This window comes from Trachypithecus francoisi, unplaced genomic scaffold (genome assembly GCF_009764315.1).
Source record: "Trachypithecus francoisi isolate TF-2019V2 unplaced genomic scaffold, Tfra_2.0 Lachesis_group8, whole genome shotgun sequence".
Lineage (NCBI taxonomy): Eukaryota > Metazoa > Chordata > Mammalia > Primates > Cercopithecidae > Trachypithecus > Trachypithecus francoisi.
This window is the reverse complement of record NW_022681473.1, coordinates 106,802,573-106,821,832: the sequence shown is the minus strand read 5'-3', so window position 1 is coordinate 106,821,832 and position 19,260 is coordinate 106,802,573. Positions and strand designations below refer to the sequence as shown.

The 19,260-nt window shown below is 39.3% G+C and overlaps 1 protein-coding gene and 1 long non-coding RNA gene across 10 annotated transcripts in view; one reads left to right on the top strand and one right to left on the bottom strand.

Annotated features, from left to right (window-relative positions):
* Positions 1 to 19,260, bottom strand: part of KMT2A (lysine methyltransferase 2A) — a 94,857-nt gene that overhangs the window by 26,627 nt on the left and 48,970 nt on the right. For 5 of the 8 annotated variants that reach the window (XM_033207325.1, XM_033207328.1, XM_033207331.1 and 2 more), the window contains 18 exons: positions 18,659 to 19,036; positions 18,264 to 18,337; positions 16,741 to 16,872; positions 16,084 to 16,197; positions 12,312 to 12,458; positions 11,225 to 11,320; positions 10,865 to 10,985; positions 9,485 to 9,607; positions 8,875 to 9,059; positions 7,873 to 8,046; positions 6,717 to 6,827; positions 6,347 to 6,420; positions 5,238 to 5,431; positions 4,765 to 4,871; positions 3,105 to 3,242; positions 2,679 to 2,837; positions 1,781 to 1,898; positions 1,293 to 1,371 (listed from right to left, as the gene is read on the bottom strand). In XM_033207325.1, coding sequence (XP_033063216.1) covers positions 1,293 to 1,371; positions 1,781 to 1,898; positions 2,679 to 2,837; positions 3,105 to 3,242; positions 4,765 to 4,871; positions 5,238 to 5,431; positions 6,347 to 6,420; positions 6,717 to 6,827; positions 7,873 to 8,046; positions 8,875 to 9,059; positions 9,485 to 9,607; positions 10,865 to 10,985; positions 11,225 to 11,320; positions 12,312 to 12,458; positions 16,084 to 16,197; positions 16,741 to 16,872; positions 18,264 to 18,337; positions 18,659 to 19,036 — 2,524 coding nt within the window. The remainder of the gene's footprint in view (positions 1 to 1,292; positions 1,372 to 1,780; positions 1,899 to 2,678; positions 2,838 to 3,104; positions 3,243 to 4,764; positions 4,872 to 5,237; positions 5,432 to 6,346; positions 6,421 to 6,716; positions 6,828 to 7,872; positions 8,047 to 8,874; positions 9,060 to 9,484; positions 9,608 to 10,864; positions 10,986 to 11,224; positions 11,321 to 12,311; positions 12,459 to 16,083; positions 16,198 to 16,740; positions 16,873 to 18,263; positions 18,338 to 18,658; positions 19,037 to 19,260) is intronic. The other 3 variants (XM_033207327.1, XM_033207329.1, XM_033207326.1) reach the window with 2 other exon arrangements.
* The window catches only part of LOC117081439, a 45,612-nt gene that overhangs the window by 21,371 nt on the left and 4,981 nt on the right, over positions 1 to 19,260 (top strand). The gene's annotated exons all lie outside the window — the stretch shown is intronic.

Here is a 19,260-nt window from a genome sequence, read left to right as displayed (position 1 = left end):
AGGTTCCCAGGTCCTTTTAATTACAGAATTTAGCTTTATTTCATGGGTTCTTAGTACAGATTCCCCTAGTTAGGTTGTTCTAAGCTTTTTGAAGTCCTTGGTTTTTCTTAGCCTCTCAGAAAATAGCCTAAGATCTTTTTTTCTTGTACCATAAGCAGGCACCAAATATAGTAAAATATCCTAAAAGCAAGAGAAAGAAAAATATTAACACTACAAAAATTAGTTTTGGCCTTCAGGACAGAACTACTGCCTTACGATGTATACAAAGTATGGTCCGAAAACAAAGGGCAAACCTGTGGTGTTTCCTTTGGGAGAAAAGCTCCATGAGACAAGAGAAATGTAATTGCTTCAAATTTGCTGAATGCTAGTGGAGTCTGGTTTGTGTGAAAAGCTGCCAGCTAAATGTGTAGCAAAGACTGTGTCATCGGAATAGGAATAGAGTAAGTTGGAGCATATATTGCAAAATGAGACTCCAACGCGAGAGCAGTAGAAGGGGAATTTTGAACTTATATTGTTAGCTTGTTAGACATTTTAACACTTGCTTCATATAGGTAAGATTATAAATTCTTATTGAAAAATTTGATCATTATTGTGGGGATTTATAGTTTTAGAAGGACTTATAAAATGTAAAGTTGGGAACAGGGCATGAGCTGTTTTATCCACGAAAACAATCTGCACTCCTGCATGGAGATAAATGTAATTTGGAGGAATCTTTTTTTTTTTTTTTGGAGACGGAGTCTTGCTCTGTCACCCAGGCTGGAATGCAGTGGCCGAATCTCAGCCCACTGCAAGCTCTGCCTCCCGGGTTTACACCATTCTCCTGCCTCAGCCTCCCGAGTAGCTGGGACTACAGGTGCCTGCCACCTCGCCCGGCTAGTTTTTTGTATTTTTTAGTAAAGACGGTTTCACAGTGTTAGCTAGGATAGTCTCGATCTCTTGACCTCGTGATCCGCCCGTCTCAGCCTCCCAAAGTGCTGGGATTACAGGCTTGAGCCACTGCACCCGGCAATTTGGAGGAATCTTAAGAGACTGACCTTGTGTTTTCTACTTAGGTTTTATTTTTATGTAATTCTGAAATGATGTCAGTAATGCTTTCCTTCTATAACTGGATTCAGCTAACATAAATGCTGCTTTAGTCCCAATCTACAAGCAGATGAATCAGAGAACTAGCAAACTAAGTAATTAATTCTTAGTAGCAGTTTAAAGTAGCTAACAAGTATGCCTCTACATTTAATGACCTTCAGTGTGTTCAAGTTGTGGGGCTGCTGTCTTCTCTTTATAGTGCTACTTACTGATATCCAATAGGAAAGAGCTTATCTTCACAGTCAGAGAGATCATTTAGAATTCCTAAGCAGTCGATTGTCATAGAGCCTGACCAAGGAAAGAAGAACTGATTAGAGGAGATAATGAGTGTCATTTTATTTTTTTGAGAGAGTCTCACTCTGTCGCCCAGGCTAGAGTGCAGTGGTGCAATCTCAGCTCACTGCAGCCTCTGCCTCTGGGGTTCAAGTGATTCCTATGCCTCAGCCTCCCAAGTAGCTGGGATTACAGGGATGCAACACCACTCCCAGCTAATTTTTTTTTAGTAGAGATGGAGTTTCGCCACATTGGCCAGGCTGGTCTCCAACTCCTGACCTCCAGTGATCTGCCCGCCTCAGCTTCCCAAAGTGCTGGGATTACAGGCGTGAGATTCCACACTGAGGGTCATTTTATAACTGAGGACCAGAAATTTCCCCAATGATATATACAGCCTTCCCCAATAACTAAGGCTAGGTCATACCAATCATCATGTGGATATTTTCTGGTTCCAAGCCATTGAGAAACTTCCTTCTCAAGCTGATTCCTTCAAAGTCCACAAACACTCTTCTGAAAACTTCAAATCCATTCTCAGGAACCACCTTAAATAAAACCCATGGTAGCTGTTAATAGGCTGTCCCTTTGCACATTATACTCATGATCCTGACTGTCTCAGAGTGGAAGGCACACAGCATATCTCAAAAGCATCCTTCTGTTTCACTCAGCAGGACACTTCTGTATTTCCCAAAAGAGATGGTGCCTCTAGGAACACCTAATAGAAAAGCAAAACAGTTTATCATCTTGCTATATTTTTGTATTTTTCTTTTGAATTTCTAAATAATTCAAAAAGCAACTAAATAAGCCATGAAAAGACTTGAAGGAAACTTAAATGCTAAGCAGAAGAAGCCAGCCTGAAAAAGCTATGTACTATGTGATTCCAACTATGTGAAACTCTGCAAATGGCAAGACTATGGAGATAATAAAAACATCAGTGTTTGCCCAGGGTTGGGGAGAGGCAGGGGTGAACAGGCAGAGCACAGAGGATGTTTAAGGCAGTGAAAATACTCCATATGATGCTATAATGGGGGATATATGTCATTATATATTCATCCAAACCCACAGAATGTACAACACCAAGAGTGAATGCTAATGTAAACTACGGACTCAAGGTAACAACCATGTGTCCAGTGTAGGTTTATCCATTGTAACAAATGCACCACTCCGGTGGGGGATGCTGATAATGGGGGAGGCTGTGCATATGTGGGTGCGGGGGTATATGGGAAATCTCTGTACCTTCCAGTCAATTTTGCTGTGAACCTAAAACTACTCTAAAAAAATAGTCTTTTTTTTTTTTTTTTAAAAAGCAACTAAAGCTCTCTCACTTCGCCTTTGATCAAATCCCGATGTCGTTGGCAATATACTTTTTTATCATCCAGAAAGACACAGTTCTTGGCTCGGGAACACATGAAGTGATAGTTGCTGGTGCAGGATGTGAGACAGCAACCCACGGTGGCTCCTGGCTTTTGGCAGAATTCACATCTCTAAAAATGCAAAAAGAAAAGAGCCCTATTCAGACTTTCAGATGTTTTAAGACGTTTACCATCTCCTCTATAGACTCATCCCATTCTACAGTTCCTACAATTCATTTTATCTATTGGTAGTCTGTTGAATTATGTATATCAATACTTGTTGGCTAACTACCCTGATGGCACTATGAAAAATATCAGTGAGGCTATATTCACCCACAGGAAGAATATCTGGAAACTGAGAGGGAATCCCTTGCATAAAATTTACCCATAAGGTCTTACCAGCTGCTTGCCCCTGATCACAGCCATATGCACATTCTTTAGTGATCCGTCATCATCTTCAAACACTTCCGCAGACCACAAAGCACAATTTACATGTGTCCACTCATTTTGGCCAATATATAGCAAACGACCAGCATCCTATAAAATAGAGATTTCTTTTTTCCTAAAGAATATAATGCCAAAGGAGGTTTTCCTCGGCATTAGCTTTTCTTCAGTGAGGATAACCTCAAGAAAGCAACTGTAATTCTTTAATGTAGGGAGGCACACAGAAATCAGAATTCATTTTGCAACGTTGCTGTTTCCACTTCCTTCTTTTCTAGATTACTTTTTCCATAGACTGAAACTATTTTACAAATCTACAGAATAAAAAAATGAGCTGGGTATGGTGGTTCACGTCTATAATCCCAGCACTTTGGGAGGCTGAAGCGGTAGGATCTCTTGAGCCCAGGAGTTTGAGACCAGCCTGGGCAACATAGGGAGACTCCGTCTCAACAAAAACAAACAAAAAATTATCCAGCATGGTGGTGCGCATCTGTGGTCTCAGCTACTCAGGAGGCTGAGGTAGGAGGATCGCTTGGGCCCTGGAAGCCGAGATTGCAGTGAGCCAAGATCATGCCACTGTACTCTAGCCTAGGTGACAGGGAGAGGCCTGGTCTCAAAAGGAAACAAACAAACAAAAAGAGCAATAGGTGGTAAGTTTATAAAAATGTGCACTGACGTCTATAAACTGTATTTCAAAGTCAGTTCTCTCAGATTGTATTTAAAAGTTTTTGGCCGGGCACAGTGGCTCACACCTGTAATCTCACCACTTTGGTATATGAGGTGGGTGGATCACCAGCCTGACCAACATGGAGAAACCCCGTCTCTACTAAAAATACAAAATTAGCCGGGCATGGTGGCACATGCCTGTAATCCAGCTCCTCGGGAGGCTGAGGCAGAAGAATTGCTTAAACCTGGGAGGCGGAGGTTGTAGTGAGCTGAGATCGCACCATTGCACTCCAGCCTGGGCAACAAGAGCGAAATTCCGTTTCAAAAAAAAAAAAAACAAAAACCCAAAACTTTTTAAAAAAATTGTAGGCTTACTATGTGTGCCAGGCACTAATAGAGGCTTTACATACATTATTTCATTTAATCCTCACAACCACTCTGAGGTAAGCATTATTATCTTCATTTTAAAGATGAAACTGAGGGTCAGATAGGTTAAACTACTTGCCAAAGTCAATAAGTAGGCAGTTAAGCACAGAAATGTGTTCAGACAGGCGGCGGAACTGGGGCTCTTAACCATTCTGCCATCCTATATGAAACATAAGCTTTTTAATAGGCAACTTAGATTTTATTAACTTTCACAAAATATTCTTGAGGAACTTCCATTAGAAATTACTAGACATCAAGGGTTTAATTTAAGGCAAATCAGTCACCTTTTAATCAAGAAAATCAGTCATTAAAAAACTCCAAGTGCCAAATAAATAAAAGTTTGAACTACGTGACAAATAAATAAAAGTTACAAGTTAATAAGTTATAGGTAAATAAAAGTTATAAATTAGTAAGTTGTAAGTAAGTTCATTAAATAAATGGCACCCAGTCATCAAGTATGGACACAAGGACAAACAGTTCTTTTGGGGTATGTATTAACTAGGGCTCTGTGTCGCATAGTACTTACATTAGCACTGTCATCACCATATGTCAAACATAAAGCACACTGTCTGTTGTCGTCTATGCCTGGGGGTGGGTTCAGCTCTGGACTGTCTTCTCGACTCCTATCAGTACCTTGAAATCCAAAAGACTCCCATCAATACCTTGAGATCCAGTTAAAATTGGCAATACTACGTCTGATTTCCAGGAAAAAAGAAAACAATTCAGCTTACATAGCCTACAGCCTATAAAATAACCGCTTTTCAAAGTGTTCAGAGTAGCGCTATCTCATTGTCTATGTTACAATACTCAAGAGTATTTATATCAAGTCCTCATTAACACCTCAAGTGAAGCAAAATTAATGATGGTATTACATTTAAGGATGACCTTAAAATTCCTTTCTGATATCCAAGTATATCTAATTTTAGTGAATTGGATTCACAAAGTCAATCATTTGCATCTAGAGGGAAATGGGTGACGATGCTCCTTTTGGTGGCTTACTCAAAATTGGTGGTGTAGGAGGATGCAGAGGAGTTGGTGAGTCTGGTTCTCCAGGCCCTTTGGGTTTGGGAGCTGGAATAATTTTCTTCATTAAAGGAGGCTGCTCAGTGTGGCTGTTTTCCTCTCGCTCCTGCCACTGAGCATAATTATGGTCAAGTGAAGGTGGAAGCACTGCGTTTGGTAACATCCCACTGCTGAAAATAATTGATTCAACAAGCATTTATTGAACTCCTACAGTATACCTAGAAATGTATAAAATAATCAAATTCTTGATATCACCTGTTGCCCCATGTACGAGCCATTCACAGAATATAAGAAAAAGTCACAGCGTTTGGAAAACCGCAGAAGTACACAGGACTTAATATTTTAAAAAATATCTCAACATATGACTCTTGGTTAAACTTGCTGAAACAAATGATAACCCTATCAAAAAATCAAAAGAGGCCAGACATGGGGGCTCACGCCTGTAATCCCAGCACTTTGGAAGGGTGAGGCAGGCAGATCACGAGGTCAAGAGATCAAGACCATCCTGGCCCAAATGGTGAAACCCAGCCTCTATTAAAATACAAAAATTAGCTGGACATGGTGGTGCCTGCCTGTTGTCCCAGCTACTTGGGAAGCTGAGGGAGGAGAATCACTTGAACCAGGGAGGCAGAGGTTGTAGTGAGCCGAGATCGCGCCACTGCACTCTAGTCGGGTGACAGAACAAGACTCCGTCTCAAAAAAAAAAATTAATCAAATCAAATCAAATCAAATCAAAAGAATTTACATATGGAAAATCAAGAGCAGCACAAAGCACCATTTGAACTATCAGTCAAACAGAACCCATTTATAACAAGGCCAGCTACATGGCTATATCACACATGTATTGTACATTTGTCACAATTAAACCAAGATCCTTACAATAAAACAAATACAAAAGTAAAGAACAAAAAGGCAACTGCCTATAACAAACATTAAGTATAGTCCTCAAAACAGCACTGAAAAGGCATTTCAACCAATTCATTTCTAGTATTAAAACCTTTAGGAAAACTGCAATCTAGAAATACGAGAACTCTCAGACTTCTAGCCGATGAGGAGAAAAAAAAAGTGATGCTAAGTTCACTTACTTGCTTGATACTTTATTTGGCTCCCAAAACCTGGACTTTTTGACACTGAACCATGGAAAAACACGTTCCATTTGCTAAAATAAAACACAAACAAAATGTAAATATGTAAACATTCATTTAGATACCACATGAAAAAACTTCAAACCAGCTTCTCTGTCAATATGAGGATAATTTCAGGCGACCAAGGGAAAGATCCATCCACTCTGGCAACCTCACCAAATTCCTCTCAAAGAATCAGAGGATCAAATTAAACCAAAGATGTTTCATATACATGACAAAGCAAAAAGTAGAAGAGAACAAGTTCATTGTATTCAGAGGGTAGTTACTTATAGGTAAGCATTAAAACCATGAATTAGTAATATTCATTCACCCGAATGAAGAAGGACTTGACCATGCTGTTGGCTTTTTTAATTTCTGGCTGTCCTCCATCTGAATTAATGGCTGCTTGAATGATCTTCACAATATCATCACTGAACTCCAACTGTATACAAAAACAAAATGTTAATTATTCTTAAAACAGTGTGTTCTCAAAACCATTTCCTTTTTCCTCCCTAATCATCCAGCACAGAGATCCAACAGAAAACTCGTACCCTATTTTAATGTGGTATAATACTCTCTGGCTGAGACCTTTGAGATTCAATTCACAATTAACCTGTAGCAATTAAGAGATGCCAGGCTAATGAGGTAAGAATGCAAACAAATTGGCTGTATCATGATAAATTATCCAAGCAGGTCCACAGTTTTTAATTTGGATTAAAATAAGTAAACAGTGTCTCACGCCTGTAATCCCAGCACTTTGGGAGGCTGATGTGGGTGGATCACTTGAGGATAGGAGTTCAAGACCAGCTTAGCCAACATGGTGAAACCCCATCTCTACTAAAAATACAAAATTAGCCAGGCATGATGGCGCATGCCTGTAATCCTAGCTACTCAGGAGGCTGAAGCAGGAGAATCACTTGAACATGGGAGGCGGAGGTTGCAGTGAGCTGAGATCCTGTCACTGCCCTCCAGCCTGGGTAACAGAGCGAGACTCCATCTCAAAAATAATAATAAATAAAGAACAGAATAGCAAATATAGACCATGAGATAATAAATGATCATTTCCTATACATTCTTAAAATCATAAAATTAACAGGCATCTATCTACAAATGAAGACCTTATAGAGAAAGGCACATTATTCAGATCTGATCTCAAAAGGAGAGGGAGAATCAATTAATTTCACATTAGCGTTTTCCACATCAACAGTTTGTTAGTGCTTCCTCTTAATATAAAAATAATTTTCAGAAAACTGAGATGACAGTGAAATAAAAGAACTATTTTAAGACATTACCTTCCCTATCATAACCCTTCTTCTGAAACACAAAGCTAAAATAACTCATACATTTTTCGGTTTCTAAAGCCATGTGACATTTCTAAATATAATACAAATCATTTTTTAATTTACTTATACTCAGCCTCATGCCCCACAGATCCAAGGAAGCTACACTGGCACTAGAAATTTTGATGGCTCGCTGTAGAAACATACCACAGATGTGTAATTCCCTTGGTCCATCTTCCTCTTGACTCCTTCCAGATCTAAAGGCTGCTGATCATCCTGTTTGCTGACCTCAGTAAGAACTGGTGGATCAGGTCCTTCGGGGGAGCTGCGGGAAGGTATACTCTCCTCTGTCTCGGGATTTAAGTCTGGAGGCTTGGCAGCCTATTGCCAGGAAAGATATGTTGCTTTTATCTAACACTAAAACCAAGGTGTCCATGCAAATTCTATTAAAATTAATAAAGATGGTACTGAATGATTCATATTCATTTCATATTCCAAAGAACATGAAAATAATCAGATTTCTCAAATAGAAAAGGAAAGTTAAAAATGAGACTGTTATGTAATAGCTTAGCTAGGCTAACTTAGGAACTTTTCTTGGTAATTTCCAAACCTAGTATGAAGAAGCTGAAACTGTGTTCAGTTCCTTTTGAGTATAACATAGAAAGCAGCTAACTTTCCTATTTAAAAAATGGAGCTCTATTAAAAGATAAAACAGCAGCTTAGCTCTGAGTTAAAGTGATCCATATGGTTCTTCTAATGACTACTTTATAAATGTGTAAAGTTCACAACTTACATAGACAGAAAGTGTTTTTCCAATTGATTACTATAACTGTCTCCTAACTACGAATCCTGCCTCTAGGCTCAGGTATCTCCAGTCCTTCTTCTCCACTCCAGTCAGAATAATATTTTTTCTAAGAAGCAACTCTGATCAGGTTACTATCTTGGGTGAAATGCTTCACTGGCTCCCCATCACCTTCAGAGTATAAAGTCCAAATGTCTCATTGTAACAGCAAGACCGTTGAAGATACAGCTCCTTCCCATTTCTTACTCTAAAGCAGGTCCTACTCTTGGCTCTAAATATTTTCCTAATGGTTATAGTCAAAACAAGTAACTAAAAATTAAGCGAGGAGAATGAAGTAAAACAAGAGAAACACTAGGTAAAAACTACCTAAGAACAAGCTTTCAGAAAAGAAATGAGGCTTGGCCTACCTGCCGGTAGCGTAGCAAATGGCTGCTAGTCCGAGAGTTCAACAAAGCTGTCAGAACTTGCTTTAGAGAGATCTGCAGCTCTTTTGCAAGGGCCAGTCGCCACTCTGCAGGGTGCCGCTCAGTGCAGTTCACACAAGTGTAGGCCACACTTTCTGGCAGATTAGATAGAATCTCATACATCTCATCTAAGAAAACAAAAACCTACCATGATGAAGTCCTCTGAAGAATGGGAGACAGGAAGAAGAGGAAACTATTCCACTGAACTTACTATAAAGCCATGTTGGGCACCACATTAAGATTCTAATATTCTCATGGATATCACACATATTGATCTCAAAAAGTGGCATTATTAATTAACACTAATCCTGAATTTGGTTATTGAGAATCAGGTTATGGAACCCACAAAGGACAGCAAATAAATACTTTAAAGGCATAAATTCATGATAAGTGAGCACAAATGTAATACAATGCTGCTTATTCTAGAAACTAAAAAATAAATTTAGAGATTTCAAATAACAACACAACCATAATTTTAGGTTTAAAGTGCTCTAGAGGCTTATAAATGCAGTAGTACCTATAAAGAAGAAAACTGAAAGAAAAAGACTCCAACCTTCTGTACCTGAAAGATTCTCACATTTGGAATGGACCCAGCGATCACACTTCCCACATTGCATCATCTTACTCTCATAGTCATCATCATCATAACATTTGTCACAGAGAGGACAGAAGTTTCCTGAAAGCAAAGCAAAGTTTACAGCAGTGCTTTGGCTCACATATATGTGTTTTTACGGCCCTTGACTTGCATATACCAACCCAATCTAAATCTTCTTCTGGGATCATGAACACCAGCATGGATCTACTGTGGAATGTTCACATATCTGCAGTCTCAAGATTATTCTGAACCCCTCAAATACTCATAGAAAAGCTTTATACGCCACTAGTTTTCTTTAGTTTACTAGTTTTCATTTTTAAAGGTCATGAGGTAGATTTTCAAGGTAAAACAATCGAAAAGAATGGAAGAGAGAAATTTCTTACACATTTGAAAGAAGTATTTAAATATTTAAAAGGAAGTGGCAATATGGAAGTCAGAAACAGTACATGTAAGCTTTTTCCTTATTTCTAGGGCATTTACATTAGAGCTTAGAGGAGCACTTCCTAAGATTCAGTACTCTGCATAACCTTCATAAATTTTCTTTATATACAGAGATCTCCTCTATTATTTTTTACTTAATGAACTTCTTCAAACTGATCTGCTTATCTTAGTTAAAATACTGAACTTTATATGATTATCCTAAGTCAGTAATATAATAGGTTTAATGTATTCATTATATTAATATTTTTTCTAATATAACTATTTTTTTTTTTTTTTTTGAGACGGAGTCTCGCTGTGTCGCCCAGGCTGGAGTGCAGTGGCGCGATCTTGGCTCACTGCAACCTCCGCCTCCTGGGTTCCCGCCATTCTCCCGCCTCAGGCTCCCAGTAGCTGGGACTACAGGCGCCTGCCACCTCACCCGGCTAGTTTTTTGTATTTTTTTTTTTTAGTAGAGACGGGGTTTCACCGTGTTAGCCAGGAGGGTCTCGATCTCCTGACCTCGTGATCCACCCACCTCGGCCTCCCAAAGTGCTGGGATTACAGGCTTGAGCCACCGCGCCCGGCCTAATATAACTATTAAAAGAAAATGTTTGAGTACCAACTAAAATCACTTCTGAAATAATCAAATATATAATATATATACCACACTTTGGGAAATACTAGCTTAGAGGATTTCTTTGTGGTGAGTTATAATGAAAAGTCCTCTTAACACTTCCCATATAAACTAACAAGACATTTCTAGTTGATAAGTTCTAAATAGGAACTTAGGAAATGTGTCTAAATGGTATCCTTGACATAATTGTGAGACTTTTTATTTCATTTCACTAGAGAGTCTAGTTCACCTCCAAAACACCAAGTACAACCTCCGAAAGCTGGCAAAACTGGCTTTTTGGGTACCTTTAGCAAAGAGCTTGGCGCAGTCATGGCACAGTGAGAAATCGTGAGACCACTGTGCATCCCACCCTTTGCCTGGAGTTGTGGATCCACAGCTCTTACAGCGAACACACTTGGTACAGATCTAGAAAAGAGGAAAAGAAATTCAATAGGAATTTCTTGTTTTTAATATCTTTCCTTAACTAAAAGGTTCTTAAATGCATCCATTTATAGATTTCATTTCTCTACTGAGATGATTTCCTAGTAATGAGGCAAAAAGATTGTCATACTGACATCCTCAAGCATAGATATTTGTAATACAAGTTACATAAGCCCAATAGTCACAGGACAGTTCTCTGTAAGAGCATCACGTGTATAACTCACCCAAACTTTCTTTTTCTTTGTGGGTTTGGTGGGGTAGTTTGGTCCCAGGCACTCAGGGTGATAGCTGTTTCGGCACTTATTACACTCCAGCAGCTGCTGTAAGAAAATATAATGGCAAAAAGATGAGCATCATATTACCTTCACCCAACACTTATTACTTAGTACCCCATTTCACATTTACTGGCAAGTAAGTAGAGCACACAATTTTAAGTTTGAATTTCCTCACGCATTATTTACTCCTGCCAAAGGCACTTGGTGATCAGCATTCTTACTAGGGAGATTTGACTTATTTTTGGAATTTTATTCAATATCATGTTTTCTGCCATTGTTCCAAAATTAAAACACAAAATGGGCAACTGATGATACTCAATTAAATACTAAAGACAGACTAAGCAAAAAGAGAAATAATATAGATACAAAATCTTAACTGAAAGACAGAAATAGAGATCGAAAAAGAAAGCAATACTCTAAGCACAGTCATCCTTGATTTCCGTGGGGGATTGGTTCCAGGACCCCCAGAGGATACCAAAGTCCATGGATGCTCAAGTCCCATAGACAAAATGGTGCAGCATTTGCATATAAGAAAATGCACATCCTCCCATATACTTATTTTTTTTGAGATGGAGTCTCACTCTGTCACCTAGGCTGGCGTGACAGACTGCACCACAGGCTGGAGTGGCTCACTGCAACCTCTGCGTCCAAAGTTCAAGCGATTTTCCTGCCTCAGCCTCCCAAGTAGCTGGGACTACAGATGACCACCACCACGCCTGGCTAATTTTTTTATTTTTAGTAGAGATGGGGTTTCACCATGTTAGCTCAGGATGGTCTCAAACTCCTGGCCTCAAGTGATCCGCCCGCCATATACTTTAAATTATCTCTAGATTACTTATCATACCTAATACAATGTAAATAGTTGTTATACTGTATTGTTTAGGAAATAATGACAAGAAAAAGTCTGTTCACATAGAGTACAGAGGCAACTACTAATTTTTTCCCAGATATAGTCAATCCAAGATTGGTTGAGTCCAGGGATACAGAACCCACTGACACAGAGGTCCAGCTGTAGTTCTGTTACCAAGTTTTGTACCTTTGTAGCCTGATGTTGCCTTCCACAAACGTGACAGAATTTGCAGCGACGACAACACCAATTTTCCAGCTGGTCCTCCAGAGGGCGCTCGTTCTCCTCTAAACAAAACTTGTGGAAGGGCTCACAACAGACTTGGCAATACACAAACTATAGTAAGAACATGGGAAGATAGAAGTACATCAAATAATATGTAGAAAAACATAATCAACCATACCCTCCTTATATACTTTGGGTTTTAGTAGCCCACTGGCATATATTTAAGTCAATACATATTCATTATAATGACTATGTAAAAAAAGTACAGTATTGGGCACTGTGGGAGATTCAGAGTACTAAAGTGGTAATAACAGTGGAATTAGAAAGTAACAAAGTAAACATAATCCAAGATTTAACAGAACATGCTAAGTGCCCTAAGAGTGGTATAAACAGAGAGCTATGGGAATGTAAAGGAGTGGGGTGAGGGAAATAGGGAGGGTTTAAACGTTTTCTGTAATATACAAAACAATTCTAAGCTCTGGTTTGTCCTTTCCATTTCTATTTTATTTTTTTAAATTCATTTTTATTTTTATTTACTTATTTTTTTGAAATGGAGTCTCACTCTGTCACCCAGGCTGGGGTGCAGTGGTGCAATCTCGATTCATTGCAATCTCCGCCTCCTGGGTTCAAGCGATTCTCCAGCCTCAGTCTCCTGAGTAGCTGGGATTACAGGTGCGTGCCACCACACCTGGCTAATTTTTTGTATTTTTAGTAGAGATGGGGTTTCACCGTGTTAGCGAGGATGGTCTCCATCTCCTGACCTCGTGATCCACCTGCCTAGGCCTCCCAAAGTGCTGGGATTGCAGGCATGAGTCACCACGCCCAGCCTCCATTTCGAATTTTAGAAATAAGTTATTTTTATATTGATACAGGATTTTCAAAAATACGAATTAGGATAATCCAGAATTTTCATTTGCCACAAAGGAATTATTGGGACAATTGGTCAAACCTAAATAAGGCCTATAGATCAGATAATAGTAATGTACCAATGTTAATTTCCTGATTTGGTAATTATACCATGGTTAAATACAAGAATGTCTTTGATTTTTAAAAATACATACTAAAATATTTAGAGGTAAAATGGTGTATGTCTGCAACTTGTTCTCAAATTTTTAGACAAATGTATATCTATAGGTAAAATGTGTATATGTATTTTATTTGTTATTTTGTAAAATAGATACACACAGAGAAACATATTAACACTTAGGGAATCTGGGTGAGGGGTACCTAGAATTCTTTGTACGACTCATAGTTTTTTTGTAAGTCTGAAATCATGTCAACATAAAAGGTTTAAAAAATTCGCCTGGGGCCGGGCGCGGTGGCTCAAGCCTGTAATCCCAGCACTTTGGGAGGCCGAGACGGGCGGATCACAAGGTCAGGAGATCGAGACCATCCTGGCTAACCTGGTGAAACCCCGTCTCTACTAAAAAATACAAAAAACTAGCCAGGCGAGGTGGCGGGCGCCTATAGTCCCAGCTACTCGGGAGGCTGAGGCAGGAGAATGGCGTAAACCCGGGAGGCGGAGCTTGCAGTGAGCTGAGATCCGGCCCCTGTACTCCAGCCTGGGCGACAGAGCGAGACTCCGTCTCAAAAAAAAAAAAAAAAAAATTCGCCTGGAAGAGAGTTCATCAAGCACTGGTTATGCTTTAGGAGTGCAGTGCAGGCAGCAGGCTATTCTCTAATTCATGTTTTAGGAATCCTGTGAGATTGCTATGTACAACTATAAAGAATTTAAATCAGAACAATTATACCCTGAAAAAGAAATCTGTTTAATCTCAGAAGTTGAAGGACTGGTGCTATAAAAATAAGTTATACCTGTGGGTGGCATACATGTGGGTGCAAAGCACTATATTAGGAGGGAAAAGAGATACAGACCCCTGGCACTTGTAGACTGAATATTCTCAGTCTCAATGATATCTGAAGCAACTCCTGCACTTAGAACAATAAGTTGTTCGTAATAGGGACTAAGAGAATATTTGCTTAGTAAATGAATACCAGGCAATAATTTGTAATTTTGCTAGTAATAACTTCAAATGGCAAGTGGGCAGGGTTGAGTTTCTTAGCTAGTTTGTGTCTCACTGACTGCTCAACATTCAGATTTCAACCTAGCTTGGATTTTCTTATTTTTTCTTATTTTTTTGAGACAGGGTCTTGCTTAGTTGCCCAGGCTGGAGTGCAGTGGCGTGATAATGGCTCACTACAGCCTTGGTCTCCTGGGCTCAAGTGATCCTCTCACCTCAGCCTCCCAAGTAGCTGGGACTAGAGTAGCTGGGACTATAGGCACATGCTACCATGCCTGGTATTTTTTTTTGAGTAGAGATGAGGTCTCACTGTTGCTCAGGCTGATCTTGAACTCCTGAGCTCAAGCAGTCCTCCTGCCTCAGCATCCCAAAGTGCTGGGATTACAGGCGTGAGCCATTGCACCCGACCTGGATTTTCTTTACTACCTTTGCATACATATGTGGTAAGTAATAAGCCAAAGAGGTATCTGCCAGGAATTTAAGAACTGTAAAGGATGTAGGATATGTCCCTTATAAATGACAAACTACTGCTTCCTATTCAAAATTGTGCACTTTTTCCTTTCTCATTGTAAAGGTGGTACATACTGCAAAAAAACTCAGAAAGATTAAAAAAAAAAAAACAAAAAAACAGAGAAACAAATAAAAGTCACCCCTAATCCAACCACACTCTTAATATTTTGCTATGAATCCTTCCAGATTGTTTTCTAGATATATATTCTAAAAACACTTTTCCAAACTAAGATGGGATTGTGCTTTATATACTATCTTGTAACCTGTTCTTTTCACTCAGTGATATGTCATGGACATCTTTCCATGTTATTACTGCAATTACTTTTGCACCAACCTAATATCATCAATCTATATTATCATCTTTAGGACTTCATATTTGCCATTATATATGCCCTATACTTATTTTAACCCATGCTCCTATATGGACTTTTGGGTTGTTTCCAGTTTTTTATTATCATGAACAATATTGAAATGAACACTACTTTATATCTACAGATTTGCCACTTTATCTAATTATGTCCATAAGTATTTGAAGTGCAATTGCTATGTTAGAGGATATACCTATTTTAAAAATAAATATATATTTCCAAATAATTTCCTCAGAAAGAAAGATTGTAACTAATCTATATTTCTTTCTACCAACAGAAAGTCCCCATTTATTCAGGATTCTTTTTTATCATGCTTTAATTTCCAGTTTTTGGTCACTAGAGGGCTAAAAAACAGACACCCTCCTTTCACCTCCCCCGCCACCTACCATGTATTTATTTCTAATTTTGTGAATTATCTATTTCTGTCTTTTGCCTATTTTTTTTCTGGATATCATTCCTTTTTCTTATTAACTGGTAAGAGCTCTTTGTAGACAAAGAGGCTCTGATATACAATATAAAACAACCACCAATAGCATCCCTTTTAATAGACCACTGTATAATTTTTTCTCTTATTTAGACATCTAACAGAAAGATCAGAACTCTAATAAAGACTGAATTTAAGAGAGATGGGATTATTGATCTTTTCACTCTCAATAACTTTGCTACTCTAATAGCAGATTCCTTCCTAACATCTCTAAAATACTTCAAAACATTTATTTAGCTGGTTTAAACAGGGGATAGTACCTGCTAAACACCAACAAAACAGACTATAGTAATTTCATCCACAGAAAAATAATCTGTGTACTTCCTGGGGTACAAAGAAGCAGGATGCCTTACCTCTACATGCCCACTACTGGCACAGAGAAAGCAAACCACCCTGGGTGTTATAGGAACAGAAGTCAAGATTCCTAAGCCTCCCATCTCCCACACATTTTCTGCTTCACAATCCTCCTGTGGAGAGAGAAAGGTCAGTTAGGAAAGTTTTACAATTACACAACTTTGGATGGAAAATAAGGATGAAAAGCATAAAATTAGTATGACATCAGAATGTCAGAGTATTTCATTTCAATGAGTCCAAAAATAACTGCTGCTTTAGAAAGTTTAAATCTCAGACACAGACTATTAAAAGGCTTGCTTATTCAATTCATATTGAATATATTGCAAAGATACACTGGGACTGAATTTCCCTTACAGTTTTGCTAACTCAAGGAATCATTATGGTTTGATACTTTCCATGTGAAGGAATTACTTCCTCTGATACTGCTCAGGATGGATAGGAATGTTTCATTATCTATGTTCTGCAGTCAGTTCACAAACAGTGACCTAAGAACACTGACCAAAGCTCTCCCAGCGCTAAACCCATCTGTGAATGGGAGTTCTTATTCATTCCCCCAGTTGGTGCTGATTTTCTCTTTCAACACCTTTGGTAGTAGCATTTTCTTTATTTAAAGTCTTTGACACTCAATATACTTTACGGTCACTGAAAACCTTTACCTTAAAGTCCACTCTGATCCTGTGGACTCCATCTGCTGGAATTTTTTGCTTAGAACTATTGCCATTGGAGAGAGTACTGAGGATGTTCAAAGTGCCTGCATTCTCCTGCTTATTGACCGGAGGTGGTTTTTCCTAAGGAGACAAAAGATGAATATAGAACAAAATCACACCCTATTTGCCTTCGTATTTGCAACAGATAATAACGCAAATGACAAGTCTTATTAATAGATCTAAAAAACATGTTTCCAACATAAATAGAGAAATAATCTTCAAAAAAATTTTTTTAATAGATTGGGTCTTGCTTTGTTGCCTAGGCTGCAGTACAGTGGCACAATCATAGTTCACCGCAGCCTAGACTTTGTGGGCTCGAGTGATCCTCCTGCCTCAGCTTCTCAAGAGTAGCTGGGACTACAGGTGCATGCCACCATGCCTAGTTGATTTTTAAATTTTTTATAGCAACTGTGTGTCACTTTGTTGCCCAGGTTGGTCTCCAGCTCCTGCCCTCAAGTGATCCTCCCACCTTGGTCCCCCAGAGTGCTGGGATTATAGATGTAAGTCACCACACTATCTCTTTATCCATAATAAATAAAAATAGTGAAAACAGGGAAGGGTGATTTTTACAGACAAATAATTGCTAAAGGATGTTGGGGTCAAAAAATAATTATGCCAAATGGCTTTTAGAATAAGCAGATTCCTAGGCTAGAACATACAGGGCCACAAAGAAGGGAAAAGCAACAAGGAAGAGACCAAAAAGGAAACAGGGTAAAGCCTAAACTTTTTTTTTTGAGATGGAGTCTCGCTCTGTCATCCAAGGTAGAGTGCAGTGATGCAGTCTAAGCTCACTGCAGCCTCTGACTCACAGGTTCAGGCAATTCCCCTGCCTCAGCCTCCCAAGTAGCTAGGATTACAAGCGCCCACTACCACACCCGGCTAATTTTTGTATTTTTAGTAGAGACAGGGTTTCACCATGTTGGCCAGGCTGGTCTCAAACTCTTGACCTCAAGTGATCTGCCCGCTTCGGCTTCCCAAAGTGCTGGGATCACAGGCATGAGCCACCGTGCCTTGCCAAGCCCAAACTTTTCTTTTTGGAGACAGTGTTTTGCTTTGTCACCCAGGCTGGACTGCAATGGTACAATCATAGCTCACTGTAGCCTCGAATTCCTGGGCTCAAGACGATCCTTCTGTCTCAGCCTCCTGAGTACCTGGGACCACAGGCAAGTGCCACCATGCCTGGCTAACTTCTTCTTCTTCTTTTTTTTTTTTTTTGTTTAAATAAAGACAGGGTCTTGCTATGCTGCCCAGGTTGGTCTCGAACTGCTGGCCTCAAGCAATCTTCCCACCTCAGCCTCATTAAGTGTTGGGATACCGGCGTGAGCCACTGTGCCCAGCTAAAAGCCTAAACTTGAAGTTTCTTAATTTTAAGGAATTCCACTGCCATATACATAGAAGTCAAGGATAAGGCTTTTTCCCTACAAAATAGAATACATCCCTGAGAAATGGCAGAGAAACAAATCTCTCCTCACCTTTTCTTTTGGTTTTTGTTTTACAGGGATACTTGGGCGGGGAGCCACTTTTTTCTGTTTGCTCTGCTCTGGACCTAAAAAATTCAGAATAAATTGCAGTCAGATGCTGGCAACGACTACTTTAATACTGACTGACCTGTGAAGAAAGGGGCATTAGAAAAAAAAAAAAAAACTATTTAAACTCTAGGCTTCGAACAGGAAATTAAAACAATACCTCCAATTTACCTGGTTTTTTGTTTGTTTATTATTATACATAATAGTTAGAAAGAATGCTGATTTTCTTGAACTGAAGACTTAAAATCATACATTTCCTGCTTTCAAATGCTGTTTGAGACATCAGTGCTTTTTTGTTAGTACTTGTGGTTCAGCAATTCCTTCTTGCCCTCCGCACTCACCTGATTCTGGTGGTGGAGGCTGCTTTTTCTTGGGCTCACTAGGAGTGGTTTTGGGAACTTCTTTTCTTGGCGGTCCTGTAGTAGGTGGCTGAGGGGGGATGACTGGTGCTGGCTGGGAGACCTGCTTGCTTGACTTCCTAGAAGCTGGAATGGTGGCCTGTTTGGATTCAGGCCCAGGGGCCGAGACATTCCCTTCTTCACTCTTTTCCTCGACGGGCTTTCGTGGAGGAGGCTCACTACTGCTTTTCTTTGGGGCAGGATCCTCTCTTGCTGATGGGGTAGGTTTCTGACTAGAGTCCACCACGTTCTTCACAACACTACTCTCTTTGCTCTCTTTCTTTTCACTGGTCTTAGACTTTTTTTCTTTCTTTTTCACAGCTGGGGGAAAAACAACAACATCAGCTGTCTATAAGTGAGAATAATTTTATTTAAAATAGAATTACAGAGCCACCATATGATCCAGCAATCCCACAGCTAGGTATATACCAAAAGAAAGGAAATCAGTATATCAAAGAGATATCTGCACTCTCATGTTTACTGCAGCAATACTCATGACAGCCAAGATTTGAAAGCAATCTAAGCGTTCATTAACAGATGAATGG